The sequence below is a fragment of the Magnolia sinica genome, chromosome 9 (genome assembly GCF_029962835.1).
Source record: "Magnolia sinica isolate HGM2019 chromosome 9, MsV1, whole genome shotgun sequence".
Classification (NCBI taxonomy): Eukaryota; Viridiplantae; Streptophyta; class Magnoliopsida; order Magnoliales; family Magnoliaceae; genus Magnolia; species Magnolia sinica.
In genome coordinates this window covers 36,972,755-36,987,592 of record NC_080581.1, presented here as the reverse complement: position 1 = coordinate 36,987,592, position 14,838 = coordinate 36,972,755, and the positions used below count along the sequence as shown (strand labels likewise).

The following is a 14,838-nucleotide window of genomic DNA, read 5'->3' as shown; positions in this document are numbered from 1 at the left end:
TCCCTGCTTAGGTAACTCATCTCTTTTGTTTTTTCTTTAAATGAAGGTTGGGGAGAACGGCTATGGATCTATTTGTTCATATTCTTCAAAGCCATATGGAGGATTTGTATTTCATATCTTAGAGTTTTGCCTCTACTTCAGGCTGGTTATTTAGGTATTTTAATATTTATCTGAGCCTGCTCTTTGTATATTTTCATTTGTACAGACTGCCTTCAACCCTGGAATTGTCATCTTGGCCCATGCAGTGGGTAAAATGATGGGTAAAGGTGTAGCAAACAAAGGAAATATTCGTAAGGTATGTTCCGTTCCCGGTTATTATTGTTTTATATCAGGTAACAGGCTTGTGTTTTTAACTGTCCCATTCAGTGAACTGTCCCAAAAAAAGTCAATTCCATGCAAACATTATACCATTCATAAAAGGTGCAAAAATTATAGTTTTAAAGCATAAAAGGTCCCATTCAGTGAACTGTCCCAAAAAATTCTTCTTTTTTTAAAAGTTTCGTGGCAAACCTTTGTTATTGTAATATTATGATAGGTAATGAAAAACAACGGAACATTCATACAACTTTTTAAAGATTAATCTACCCTCTTTTTGTATGTTCTCTTGAGAAGACTTTTCTAAATTTTTCTATCTCTTCCGATTTTGGTGATGTCTCTTTCTGTGGGGTAAATTATGGTGCCTCTGTACTACAAATTTTTGCTACGGCCTGTTTGCTCTTTTTCTTTTCCTGTGAGAATCTATTTATGATTTGCGGTATCCGAACAGTTTATTGGCATGTTTTTGCTTCACTAGAACTAGTACTTCATCTTTATTAAATATTAATTCTTCTTTCATTTTTTTTAGTTCTATTTATAGACAAGCGTATTACGAATGCTTTTTCTTCATATATGTTTAAAAGATACCAATTCCAACTCGTTTCATCAAATTTAGAAATGAAAACTACCAACATTCTAGAATTCCAGATTTGTTTATGTTTCAAATGTAGAATCCGCTAAACCTTAGTGTGTGGGTTTTTTAATTTATTTAGGAGTCCCAGGCTCCCAGCACTCGATGACCAGAATCACTTCTCTTCTTCTTCTCTTTTTCATACATTTTTCAGATACCAATTGATTTACAAGAGCATCTATAAATCATAAGTTGAAGTTGAGGTGACCTATATGAATGTTATAAATTTTCTCTGAATTCAAGTTTCAAAATTATTAATTTATTGGGTAGTTGCAGTGCCTTTTGTAGTTAGTCCATGACTGTTCTGCTAATTTTTTTGGATAACTTTACTAGTATATGTAAATCATTGTTGGCATTTTTTAGATGTATAACATTATGCAGATTGGTTAAATTCTAACTAGATGCGTTCTATAGTAGGATTTGTTTATTGATCCTGTTTATTATGGCAGGAAGCATTAGAAAAGTTGGGCTCTTATTCAGGTGAAGAAGATATGGAGTATTCCAGCTTCTCGAGTGGGATTGAACGTGTTGTAAAAACATGGAAAGTGAGTGTTAATCTTGGTATATCCCATTTTAAAGCTATCTTGGAAAGGACTAAACAAAACTACTTCTAGGAAAGGGCCAATGTTATGTGACTTTAAATAAAATGACTAAAATAAGATAAGCTACTCCATCATTCTTGATGACTATATCTTTCCAATGGGACTGAAGTTATAAATGGTCTTTTTTCTTGACAGGCCTCAGTGGGCACCCGTGAAGATGGGGTTATGACTGCAGAACTCCTAGAAAATGCCTTTTCTTTTCATTGGAACTGTTTGGATTGCAATCTTACAAAGGAAAGCACTTTTCCCTCCAAAATTGTCATTTAAAACGTCACATCAGAGACAAACTTTTTGCCCCCCATTTTATTTTTTGAAAAAAGAAGAAGAAGAAGAAAAAAGAAGGTTGGGACTCCCTTGTAAAGGTAAAGCAAATACAAATACTTTACTACAGCCTTTGTTGTTTCCCAAACAGATGCAAATGTCTTGTCGATGCAAACTGGTTGCATTCCGTAGTTTTCATTCTATCCAAACAGGCCCTTAACTTTTTGAAACAGACACTTTCGTGCTCTCACACCAGAATCTCTTGCTGTTTGGCTTCATGCTTTGTAAAACTAGAAGTCATACTAGTCTACCAACACAAACTAGAGAAATAAGAATCACTTATTGTCTCTCTGCATAAAATGTTTTGGATTTTGTAAAAAAAAAAAATTTAATAGAAGGGAGAATTGGTCTAGTGCTCTCAGAGCATTATAATTATAACACTCCTAGTTTTCGAATGTCATAATTTTTATCTAATCCATTGATCAAGTTGTTGATTGGACCTTTTGTGTGTAAATGATCTTGACTGTCTATACTAAAGGACATTAATCAAATGGTCAATATTTTTCAGAATGGTGTGATTTTTGCATGTTAGCCCATGAAAAATGGGTTGGACCTGGTGAACAGTATAGTAGATCAATGGATTTGACTGTCTGCACTATAAGAAAAGGGCCGTAGCCGACCGATGCGGATAGCCGTTGCCGGCGGCCAGTTTTAACGGCCGCCAGCAAGGGGTTACATATGTATATATATTAAAAAAAAACAAAGCCCTAACCCTCTCTCAAACGGCACCACTCGCTCTCCCTCTCGCTCTCCCTCCCTCTCTCTGCCTCTCCTTCTCCATCTCCGGCCTTCTTCCTCTCCCTCCCTCTCTCTGCCTCTCCCTCTCCCTCTCCCCTTCCCTCTTCGCTCGCTCTCTCCCTCCCTCCCTCTCACTCTCTTTATCCCTATATATCTCTCTCTCTCTCTCTCAAAACCCTAGGCCTCTCTCTCTCTCTATCTCCTCGACCCTCTGCTGCAGTTCGACCTTCAGCTGCTCATGAATCTCAGATTCTCAAGTATGATGTAAGGCTTTTCCCTTCTTGTTGTTACTTTCTGCAATTTAGAATACCTGATTAGGAATATGCATTGTCGAATCCCTAATTAGGGATTTGCATTGTGGAATCCCTTTTTAGGGATTTGCATTGTCGAAACCCTTTTTAGGGTTGGCATCCACCTTTTGAATTAGACATTAGGGGTGGTGATGGGTTAGCAATCAGGCTAAGATAGTATTTGATCAGTCTGTGGAGCATTGAAGATGTCAAGGTGGAGCTGCTGTCTCGAGCAGGTCTGCCAAGTCCATCTTGGGTAACATCTTAATTATTATAACAGTCAATTCCATTTTTAAAATCCTATTTTCTATAGCAAGGATGAAAATTCTCATTAGTGGGTCGTTACCATGCACAAAATGCTCATCTAGTCATCTATCCTTATGGCAGGTACAACAATCAAGGATGAGCATGCACAAAATTTTATAATCAATGTTTAAAGATTTCATTATCAGCCAATGTCTACTAATTGTTCAAAGATGTAGAAAGTAGCAAGAGGAGGATGGGCACAAGATAGCATACGTCTCCAATCTTTGAATTGAAAGAGGCATGTCCAAGGTATGGATGACAATCTCATTCTATTATGTCCGAGCTAGGGTAACTCATGTAGACACATGCAGGTGTGACTACTGGATAATGTGAATGAGTTCCACAACATTCATCAGGTACACTGCCTTATGCTCACCTTGAAAATAAAAAATTAGGTTGGCTCGAAATTCAGGTATACCACATCATTGGGAAGGTTTGGGATGTGGATGCCAAACATTTTTTTCTCCAACATAAATGCTACTCTTTATTAATCAGAAGGAAAGTGCAAGCACTCCCAAATGATACATTTGGGCAGCCTGAAAACACAAAAAGCCACCATGGGCCGCCTATCATATTGGAAGGCTCAAACGAGCACATAAAAGGAAAAAAACAACAGGACAACTGGGCTTCACTTCTCTCTGATGTTCCCCAGGCCATAGCGATCAAGAAAAAGGATACCTTGGGTAGCTCGAGGAAGCTCGCTAGGAGACTGGAAATGCCTACTCGATTGGGACTCACTACCTATGCGAGCCAGGCTGTCCGTGACCCCATTCACCTCCCTAAGTGCAAAAGAGATGGTGACATTGACATTTCTCACAAGGGTGGCTACCTGGGCCCACTAGTACCATATATTCGAGCTCGTCGGGTGGTCCTTATTAAGAATATGAACCACAGTCTTCGAGTCACTCTCCACTAGTACCTTAGAGAAGCCCCTAGCAACGCAGAGGAGATACCCTCCACAATGGCTTTAACTTCAGCTCAGTCATTCATACCCAGCCCAAAACTGCTGGAAAACACAAACATGAACTCACCATCCTTCCCTTTATATACTCCTCCCCACCCGAGGGCTGCAGATTTCCCCTAGCAGACCCATCGAAATTAATTTTTACCAATCAAGGTTTAGTTTTTTCACATCGAGGAGATTTTTAGGGCAATGTCATTCATTAGGGAGCCCATCCAGTCAATGGTCTGAATCACCCAACCATGGACTGCACTTGTGCAAACTAGGGGTTCGAGGATCCTATGCATATCCTCAAGTTGAGGATCATGTAATTCCTCATTGGATCTACCTCAAGGTATTCCGTAATGGTAACGATAGCTGTAACAGCCACCACCATTACCTTTACTGTATGGGTCGTAATGGGCTTTATGGTCTTTTTTTTTTCTTTAATTGAAAATAAAAACCCCAAAAAACCAGTATCTACCCCATAACTGACAATTATGGGTCCTTTATGGGGCGTGGTAGGCCATAACGGTAGTTAGTAGTTATAGTTCATTTTTCCCATAATCGCTGTTATGACCCGTAACATGTAATGGTTATCCCATTACCTTAACATAATGTCCGTTATGGCACACCAACTCTATATATCTATGCGGCTTGTGAAATAAGGACTAATGCTTTATTATTTATCTTCTTATTTGTTTTTCTCTTTACAATGTGTTGTTATTCATCTTAGGGACGAGCTGGGAGTTGGTGTTTGATGTTCTCGATAATTTCAATTTTCTTCTTAGCAAACATTATCATTGGATCAGGATCGCTCCTTGGAAGGCTTTTATCTCTTCCTTTCATTGGTAAAAAAGGAAGTGATACGAAGAACATTCCACTTTCTCCTAGCCCTTTACAGGTAAGTGTCATACATGGCTTTCTCTATTCTTTGGGTGAAGCACTTCATTTGTTCCTTCTTGGATGAGATTGTGAATACATAGGTTACATTAAGAAACTGAAGCAAGCCATATGGATTTTACAAGTATTTTAAAATTTTGAATGTTTTCTTCATGGGTGCTTTTCGAACCAGTAGCAGGATCAAACTCGGTTGATGTAGAATCAACATCCCTAAATGTGTATGTTTTTGTATTGTGGTCCTTGGGTGAGTCATACACTAAAATGTTCTTCTGGTAGTCAGAATTGAACTTGTTGAAAAAGTTGCTCTGTTGCCTTCTCATTCACTGTCACTTCAGCTCCCATGCTTTTTCTCCATTGAAATTTTGGCTCTGTAACTTTACTTTTTACTAATAAATGATTTACCATGTAGGAAGAAAGATTGAGGAATCTACAGCAAAGGCTGGAGGTTCCTTTTGATGGTACTCATCTAGAGCATCAAGTAAGCCATCTTCCTAAACTTTTCACTGACTTTTATACCATGTTGTATGCATTGTTATTCAATAAAGGTAATGGTGATAGTAACGACCACACCATTACGGGCCGTTTGGCCTTTATATATATATATATGTTTGTATGTATGTATGTATGTGGATAATGGACCAGGTAGACCCAACAGGGACCCAAGCTTAGCCTGAGTATGGCTATAGCTGAATGAGTGTGGGTGTAGTTTTGGTTTTAATTTGAGCCTGATTAATAACTGGACTGGGTACGAGCTTATGCTTGGACGACCCAAACCCAGCCATGTAGAACAGTTCTGCAGTCCTTGAGTCCCAATTCCTTTCTTATTCTTCTTCTTTTAAAAAATAAAAATAAAATTTGGTTTGTCTTCATAGAAATTTCTGATAGCCCTTTACCAGCAATTACATTTATCACATGGCTATATGTGGATAAGTGTGATCCAGCCATTCCATTGTTTCTGAAATTTTCAAAATACACCAAGAAGAAGTCATCTGCCAAATCAGCCTTTAATGACCCTTTTAGGACTCCTATCATTTGACTTTCTAGATAGAATAAAGAAGTCCCCAATCCTAGAAATCTTATAATCTCTTCTTCTAAAAATTCTAATTTCCATTATGACAAACATGTTTAGCGGTCTCGACAGCATAAAGAAGCACATTTTAAGTGTCTGCAATAAAATATTTGATAAATACTATGGTTGAGACTTGGCCTGCCATTTTTTCACACTGTTACAAGATCTGTAAATTTTATAGCTGATTCTCTTACTAAAGATGGAGTGTCTAAACCATCTCTTGTAATTGACAATCGATATCCATTGTCTTAATGGATAGTTGGCTTTTCTCTTAGTTTTAAGAAGAAAAGTTGAGTAGTACATAAAAAATTAACAAGTAAAATAAGCTTCCAGTGTTTTCAATTGATTTGGTTAATAAATTGTTATTGTCCAAGTACCTTAAAACAATGCGCTAATGATGCCATATAGCTCCATGAATCAGCTCAAGCTTGACACCCTAAACAATGCTCTAATGATTTAGTTTAAATTTCTTTAGAACAATAGCCCGTTTAGTAGAAAAGGTAACACCTCTAGTCATGCTCTCTGAGCAGTAGCTCCTTTGGAGCCAGCTTTCATGTTGACCCAAGGGTCTTAGCGTAGAACTACCAGATCTGCCCATTGAGTCTAAAGAGAGATGCATTGTTTTTTGTTTTTGTTTGTTAGTCTTATTTTATGCTTATACCTATGAAGGCATTAAATTTAATAGATTTGATATTGAATTTGGTATGCTTAATTTATATTTCGTTGCTTCATTTATATCCTCAGAACCCGCTATGCCGTAAGACATTACAATGCATGATGGTTCCCAGCAGGTTAAGTTGCAAGTTATTATGCAGAGTTGGTTGGATATCTTCTATTTTTGTATTGGCCTAGGTGGTGCATTTTATCTTTTGCTATTGGTCTCATGATAGGTTTGGTCTGCATCTTCGCTGATTTGTTGGTCCAATTTTTTTGGGTTTCTCTGAGTTTGACATATTTTGTTACTTTGTTGGTTTCAAGATTGCTTGGGTATTGATTTCCTTATGCAGGTATTGGGGTTAGGGTTTGATTTCCTTGTGCAGGTATTGTTTCCTTTCTTTTTTGTTTCACTTTTTTTAAAAATCTTTTTTTAGAGTTTTGTCTACATATAAAGATTCCATCAAAGAGCCAGTTTGATGTACCGATTTTTGCTTGTCTTGACCTAAGGATTTTAGAGGCACCGGGGACTTTGATTTGATTTGTTTTGATTTCTGGCCATAATCTTCTAGTTTTTCGTCTAAGGGATTGGATTGATCTTCTAGAGGTATACAATGATCATGATTTCTGTATAACTTTGCAATAGTAGGCCTTGGTTACTGCATGTAACGTGTTTGCTTGATGGCTTAAATGTATCCAATTCAGTTTTATCCATGTTTTAATCAAATCTATAATGTGATAGTTCTTCTATTGGTACGTGTGTCCCATTTTTCATTTCTTTATAAATTTTAGCATATTATCCTTCATGGGAAGTGAGAAATTGGAGGATAGTCCCAATGCACTAGAAATTAAAATGGTAGTTAGTATCCTAATGTACCCATTTTGTACACGAGGGGCTCATTATCGTTGATCCACAATATTGATCTTGTGGGATCAATTGCAAATTGAGGATGAGCCAGGCTCTTCCAAATTGAGAGACTGTAACCATTTTTGGGCATGGTCCAATGACAGTGAGTAATAGTGTATTACGTTGTGTTTTTGGATTTTCGGTAATTGGCCTTTTTTTTATACGAGGTTTGACATCTCGTTCACAATATGAAAGGCAAATGTTGATGCAGCAACAGTCAAAATAGTCATGGCTGGAGCTAGGTGTGAAAATGGTAGTAAAGTGGACCAGGTAAGAAATGGCCTTCATATTGTTATATTTAACATTGTTGCTTTGTGGAATAAAATTGCAAATCCCATATAAAAGAGTGGATATGTGGCTATTAGAGTCTCTTTTCTTCACTTTGAAACTGGACTTTATGGAGGATGCGTTTTCTTAGAAAAAGTACCAAATTTGTTAAAAGTCTTTGAGATGTGTTTTTTATTGTGGATATTTTGGTTTTACATTTCATGCTACACCTAACGCAGTCCTCTGGCTTAGTTTCTTCCAAGAGAACTGATAAATGTGTGGCGTTGGAAATACTTCTAATTCTTTGCACATATGTTGGCAGTAATCGAAGTCTAGGACTTTTCTTCTTCTTCTTCTTCTTCTTCTTTCGAGCTTCTCTTGATAAATGCTTCTTATAACTCTCTATATGCTTAAATAATCTGCTTATCAATTTTGTAAAGAAGTGGACAACCCGTAGTACAATACAGGCAAATTTACTTGTGTAGATAGCTAGATCAGAATAATGCGGTCTTTTCTTTTTGTGTATTTTCCTACAATAAGCATTATATTATATTTTTGTTTCTTTCTAGGTGCTTGTTTATAGTTTGCAAATCATGGCATGTCTTTGTGGAATTTTCAGTGAGTGGGAATGAGCTAAGTGAGACATCATCCAAAAAAAGAAAGCTCTGCATGGATGAGCACATCTCTCATGGGAAGGTAGAGCTCTCGCCTTGATCAATGGAAGGGATTGCAGTAACATCCCTCCAAATCATGTACATCCATTGGAGCAAAGCCACGCGTCTAGAACAACTCAATCAACTGTTTTGGTTTTCAATACATTTCTTTCTTTCTTTAGGAGTGTTTTAGTTTTACAGAAAGAAGAGCAAGGTTAAGAACAGGTAATTCACCTTTGATCAGCTCACTATTTGCTATGATATCACAGAAGATTAAGGTAGATTCTAAATCCAAAGTTCCAAATTATAGTATCAATGTCATAGGTCTGACTATATAACATGGGAGTGTATGCATAAGCATGTTAGCCTGTTCTATCTACATTATTGATCACCCAAAATTGCTGGGTTGTTGGCACAAGGAGCTATTCTTCTGTTTATGCATCCAAGCAACTTAAGTCTAGGGAGAAATTTAAACATCATAGTTCGTGTAGGATGTTGTTGTATTCAGCAGTTGATGTTATGTGAACATTCAACAAACTCAGAATCCACAATCATGTTTATAAATCGACCTTATGAACAGACTAAACATCACGGTGGGCCCTAAGAAGGTTTCCACCGTGGAGGACATACCTTCAGGTCCACTCGAGCCGATCTATTTCCTTTTTGGGCTCTTGCCCTAAAATGATCTTTTAAAATGGATGGACAACTTGGATAAAACACATCACAGTGGGCCCCATAGATAATTAATTTAAAACCAAACTTATATCAAATAATGTACTTGTCGACTGCTGTAAATAGAAAAAGTAACTTATTTGGTGGTATTCAAACGGACCCTAAAACAAAACAAAACAATGTAGTTTTTCTTCCAAACACCATACTTGAAAAGATATCTAAAATTCTGTTTTTCAAATTTGCAGGTTGGGAACTTCATGCACTATATAAGCCGATTTTTGGCAGGCTTTACAATCAGATTCATTCGTGTTTGGCAAATTAGCATGGTGACATTATCGATAGTCCACTAGATTGAAATTGCAGGTGGAATATATGCATACATTGCCACTAGCCTGATTGCAAGAGTATGGAAATCCTACGTGAAGGCGGGAGAAATTGTAGAAGTGGTCCTTCCCACATTCCCTTTTACATTTCCTTCCATTGCATGAGCTATGTTTGGGCCTGATATTTCAGTGCTTGGAACCTTGTATCCTAACTACCAGCTTCCTAGTGGTATCATACAAATTGAATTCATAAACAAATGAGTTATGACTAACATAAACAAGAGAAATGTATCATAATCTATATGGAAAAATGGGGTTCATGATTCAAAATTGCCCATGCCATGGATACTATGCTACCCAGGGTTCATAATCAAAACTAACCTGGGGCCCACATGTTTACTACTGGTTCATTTGAATGGTGATTTCACAAGTCATTAGCAGTGATCTTTTAGATTTTATTTTGTTGATGTTATTTTGATAGTTAAGAGGTGTTATCTTAATAAAACCTTAAATGTTATTTGATTGTTGAATATTTGAATTTATATATTAATTTACTTATTATTAGTGCTAACCTGATTAGGCATGCAACTTGAATTGTGTTGGGCTTGAGTTGGTTTGGGAGTGGGCAAACTCATCTTGAGGTTGGGTTAAGTTTGAGTAGACCCTCGACAAAAACTAATCCAACCGAGTTGAACCCCGACTCTACTCAATTCACCATGTGCCCATGGTTTTATCTATCTAGATTGGTTAATGGGTTGCAATACCCAAGAATGGTCCTTGTAGACAAATTTCAGCTTTCTTTTAATTCAAGTGCTGGTTTCACAAGCTATAGCGAATGTCTGAACTGTCCAGGCATTTGCTGGGGAAGAGAAAGCTGTAAAATCCTATAGGGATGCTCTTCAAAAGACATACACTTATGGGAAGAAAGGAGGATTGGCAAAGGGTCTGGGGCTGATGTCTTTTACTCCTCGACAGAAGAAACCAGTCCCTTGAAAACAATGGCAATCATTGGTAATAAGGAGATCATTGACATTAACCAAGGTATGTTAACTGCTTAGACTGGTGTTAAAAAAAAAAAAAAAAAAAAAACTAGGATACATGTGGGTCACCTTTTCTTTTTCTTTTTCTTTTTTTTTTTTAAACTTTTTGATAAGAAAGATTTTCTTTATGGCTACGGATTTTCGGTGGCCATGATCTCTATTGCTATGGATTTAATCCGTAGCAAAGTTTTAAAGAGTTGCACTACCAATGGCTATAGTCATATTGTGGGGCTAGTCACATTTAGCTACGGATTTTTTCCATAGCTTTTGACCATTTTTCTCACAGTGCAACAAAAACTGACGATTTAGTGGCTTCCAGCACAACCGTCAGTAAAGGTCTTAACTGCCTGTAAAGCCTTTACCGACTCCACCTTTACTAGTTGTTATCTGACTGCAGGCAAAGGCTTTGCCGGCTATTTTCTGGGCCTTTGCCAGCAGTTTTGATAAAGGCCAGTTTTCTTGTAGTGCTGATTCAAGTAGGACCTCTATAACTTATAGTGCTCTGATAGCACTGAAGAATTTCTCAAGAAAAGGAATGACACAATCATACCTCATTCTAGCATTATCTTTCAGAGATCCTTCTTGTTCATCACATATTACATTTCCCTATAAATTGAGTAGGCAGTCTGGTAGTTGCTGGGAGTCTTGGTACCTGAACATAAAAGGTTGCGCTTTCATAGCATACATCACTCAGAAAACTGCTCTACTTGATTACAGAGTGTGACGGTATTGGTGAACCCAACATAGAACCACAGGTTAGATTGGGTTTTACTGCTTCAAATCATGCTTGTATTAATCACTTGTTGTGCTCTGTCCCATTTTTTTTTTTTATTCTTGAACTTCATCTTGCAGGTTTTGGAATGGGTTGATGAAGTAGCAAACTGTCCTTACTCTGAAGGCGTGGGCTATACCATCTGCAATGTATGTGAAGGTAAAGCGACAATCCAGAAAAAACTGTAAACCATACAAAACTGTAGATCTACATCTCTCTCATTATACATGATATATGCATATGAGATGCTGATATTATAGCATTTTTCCTGTGGTTCCTCCAAAAGTGTTTTCTCTTTGGCACTTGCCAATGTAGTTCTTTGGGTTGGGTTGCAGCCTTAGTAATTTTTCTGCTTCCTATTTCTTTCTTCAATGCATAAGATGTAGGGGAACTGATAATAAATGTGAGTCACATTGTAGCTGAAATTCGATGTTTCTGTGTCTTTTGACTTGCATGGTCCAAGTTTTAGTTGATTCTGGACATTCATGGAAGAAGTATGGGTCAATATATGTCCACGATGAACATTTGAGTGTGATTCAACCAGTTTCTTAACAGACTGCGAATGGGACACTACGTATTCTATTGCAATCAGTTGAAGCTATATGTAGAATTTATATGTCAGAATCCATGGAAATAGGGGAATTGTTAGGGCAAAATTGAAGTATAACTTACCTCCCAAATCAACGGTACTTGTGTAATTTTTGCCTGCATATTTAATTTGATTTTTCACTTTTTCATTGGTTTGTTTGGAGATTCAGTTTTTGAACTTCGTTTCTTTTTGTCTATGCAGAGAAATAGGGCGTGGGTTTTCATTTACCCTAGCAATATATGAGGTAATGCTTCGATCTTTAGGAATGGTTGTCTTCTTTGATTTTTTCTTTTTTTAATATTAGAGTGTAATTAAATTGAGAGAAGAGTTTTTGTGAACTTGTAATGCATGAATTAACATCATATTGGGACCAAGATCTCGAGCCCATAGATGGTTAAAATGCCTTTAAAATTGATGCCCGCCATCTGAACATAGCCTAATCCATGAATTGAAATTAGGAATATTGTCCCCTCCTGGGGTATATAGTTAAATTGACTATAAATACATGCCTATTTTAGAGGAGGTTATATCAACTTAGACGTTTTTTTTTTTTTTTGTGCATTTTGATGACCTTTATTTATTATTGATGTAGGTTTTTCTTGAGTGCTTAAAATTGTATAATGTGTTGCTACAATTTTATTAGCTTTTGCATGGTTTTTTGGTTTAAAAACGTTCCTAAATGAGAAAAAAATGCTGCTCCCAAAAATTAAGGAATTAGAATTGAGCTGGAAATTGAAAATTTATGACGGTTTTCAATCGACCTTAATTTTTTGCGACGCCCTATTTCAGGAACGGTTGAAACCCGTTCCAAAATTGAAAATTTTGGAATGTTTTTAAACCGTTCCTAAGTTTTCGCAACGCCCTCCAAGGTTAGAAACTGTTCCTAAAGAGGGATTTTGGTGTAATGCCCCAATTCCATATATAAGAGGAGCTCTCTTACACTCATCCTTTTGATATACTTATAAAAATTCTAAGATTTTAAGAGAGATTGAGAGAGTGGGACCACGGTGTGGCCCATTATCAACCTAGAGGGAGTGGACCACACATCATCATCAAGTCATCCATCCATTTGAGGTGAGTCTACAACCCTCCCATTCTCCTCATAATCCTCTTTCATTTTTTTGATGTGTTGGGCCCACTGGTGTGTTCTTCTATGCATATATTAATGTCGATGGTGGTCAACATGGTGGCCCACGTCAGTATTATCCACCATGATGAACATTATATCAACACCCTTCACATGTAATCCCATTTTTGTATTTGGATAGAAACTTCTAAAATTTATATAAAATCAATCATACTAAGATCGGAGTTGAAACTTGAGAATAATATGAACCACACTATGAGCTAACTCTGGGCTAAATTTCGTAGCCATCCAACGGTACTATCATCCATGGCATTAACTTTACTTAGTTGTTGTCCAGCAACACAAAGAGGGTTCCGATTTGCCAAAACATGACCCATTTTTGGTCCCTTTATTGAACCCAATAGATATATATATATATATATATATATATATATATATATATATATATATATATATATATATATATATATATATATATTCCATTGGATTTGTTTGTGTGTGTGTATATATATATATTCCATTGGATTTGTATAAAATCGAATTATCTTTTCAACGATATATAATAGGCCTCGATCAGAGTTCAGATGGCTGAGATCTTGGCCTTGTACGGAAATGTATCTACGAGCTTGTTACGATTATTTTTGTGTGGGCTATATCCATGATTCCAACGGTCAGATGAATTTGATATTTTTTTCTTAACTTACTTGAGATATTTAATAATCATATGTATGGTCCCTATTTTCATATTTTTTCATAATAAAATTTAGAAAATTCTGAACCAATAGATACTTTCACAAGGATAAACCTTGAATTGTTTTGTATGGTTCAGATGAATCCAATGCTTTGTATGGTTGGAAACATATATACAGTATAAATGACTTATTCCTAAACCATCCATTTGATGAGATTTTCCAACAGAGGATCTGATTATAGAGATTTGATCAATACATTTCACGTGCTACTTGATGTGTATGTTGAATCTATGTTGTACATAACATTCATCCTCTTATTGACCCACTTGGGCATGGGATCACTTGTGATTTATACAAATTATTAGTTCATCCAATATGAACACCCATGTACATTGGTGTGTGTCTCTTATCTATGGTTTTCTAGCATGTGGGCCCCACTTCCCATTCTATCTATTTTCTTTCCTTCGCACTTTTTTGTTTATTGAAATTTTTATAAGTACTTAACTGTATTGCATGTAGGCATCTTTGACACCTTGTAGTGGCCCCCATGATCTTTTGTTAAGTGTCCCAATTTAGAGGATGTTTAATCCTTATATAAGATCCCACATTTTTTGTCAGGAATGTCCCCAAGTGTTTGGAAAGTGGGCCCTAAGTTGGGATAGACCCCATTGCTGAAAACTGTCTTATTATTTTTGTATTTTGTACCAAGTTTGGGCCTCTGCAATGGACCCCATGCAGAAGAAATGATTAGGCCACTACTTGAAAACTTTAACCTATACCAATGAATAGATAAATAATATTTTACTCAGGCTAAATCAGACCCCACATGATCGGGGAGTGGATCCCAAAATGGGGCCAGGCATAGTTGTGCAGAAAATTAAAATACTTATGTTTGGCCTTACACCAAATATTATGTGTACATAATCTGTCAATCCCATATTATATTTTTTAAGTCCATATATAGGAATACCAAGGTCACCTAACGGCACGCTGAAAGGTGGTCCCTCGTGATCATGGGACGCACTCCAACTTGGGCCAAAACTAATTTTGCACTGTTTCCTGCACAG

The 14,838-nt window shown here is 36.8% G+C and overlaps 1 protein-coding gene and 1 long non-coding RNA gene across 3 annotated transcripts; both read left to right on the top strand.

Annotated features, from left to right (window-relative positions):
* The first annotated feature begins 223 nt into the window (after positions 1 to 223).
* LOC131254932 (protein disulfide isomerase pTAC5, chloroplastic-like) lies at positions 224 to 1,829 on the top strand. Of its 2 annotated transcripts, none has more exons than XR_009175980.1 (3): positions 224 to 332; positions 1,396 to 1,491; positions 1,684 to 1,829. XR_009175980.1 is itself a non-coding variant. In XM_058255634.1 (3 exons), exons 1-3 carry the CDS (start codon positions 254 to 256, stop codon positions 1,813 to 1,815), a joined length of 270 nt encoding a protein of 89 aa, XP_058111617.1. In that variant the 5' UTR covers positions 230 to 253; the 3' UTR covers positions 1,816 to 1,829. The 2 variants fall into 2 exon arrangements, 1 of the variants encoding a protein (XP_058111617.1); XM_058255634.1 differs by having other exon boundaries at positions 230 to 295.
* A 149-nt stretch (positions 1,830 to 1,978) lies between these two features.
* On the top strand, positions 1,979 to 12,116 carry LOC131254933 (uncharacterized). Its single transcript, XR_009175981.1, has 3 exons — positions 1,979 to 2,457; positions 11,097 to 11,386; positions 11,484 to 12,116. It is a non-coding gene; the product is annotated as an uncharacterized LOC131254933 (long non-coding RNA).
* Positions 12,117 to 14,838: the final 2,722 nt, after the last annotated feature.

Bases quoted from the DNA above. Each gene is read 5' to 3' on its own strand.
- LOC131254932 (XM_058255634.1), top strand. From the start codon at position 254: ATGATGGGTAAAGGTGTAGCAAACAAAGGAAATATTCGTAAG. The intron at 296-1,395 runs GTATGTTCCGTT...TTATTATGGCAG, and splicing joins ACAAAGGAAATATTCGTAAG to GAAGCATTAGAAAAGTTGGG. The intron at 1,492-1,683 runs GTGAGTGTTAAT...TTTTCTTGACAG, and splicing joins GTGTTGTAAAAACATGGAAA to GCCTCAGTGGGCACCCGTGA.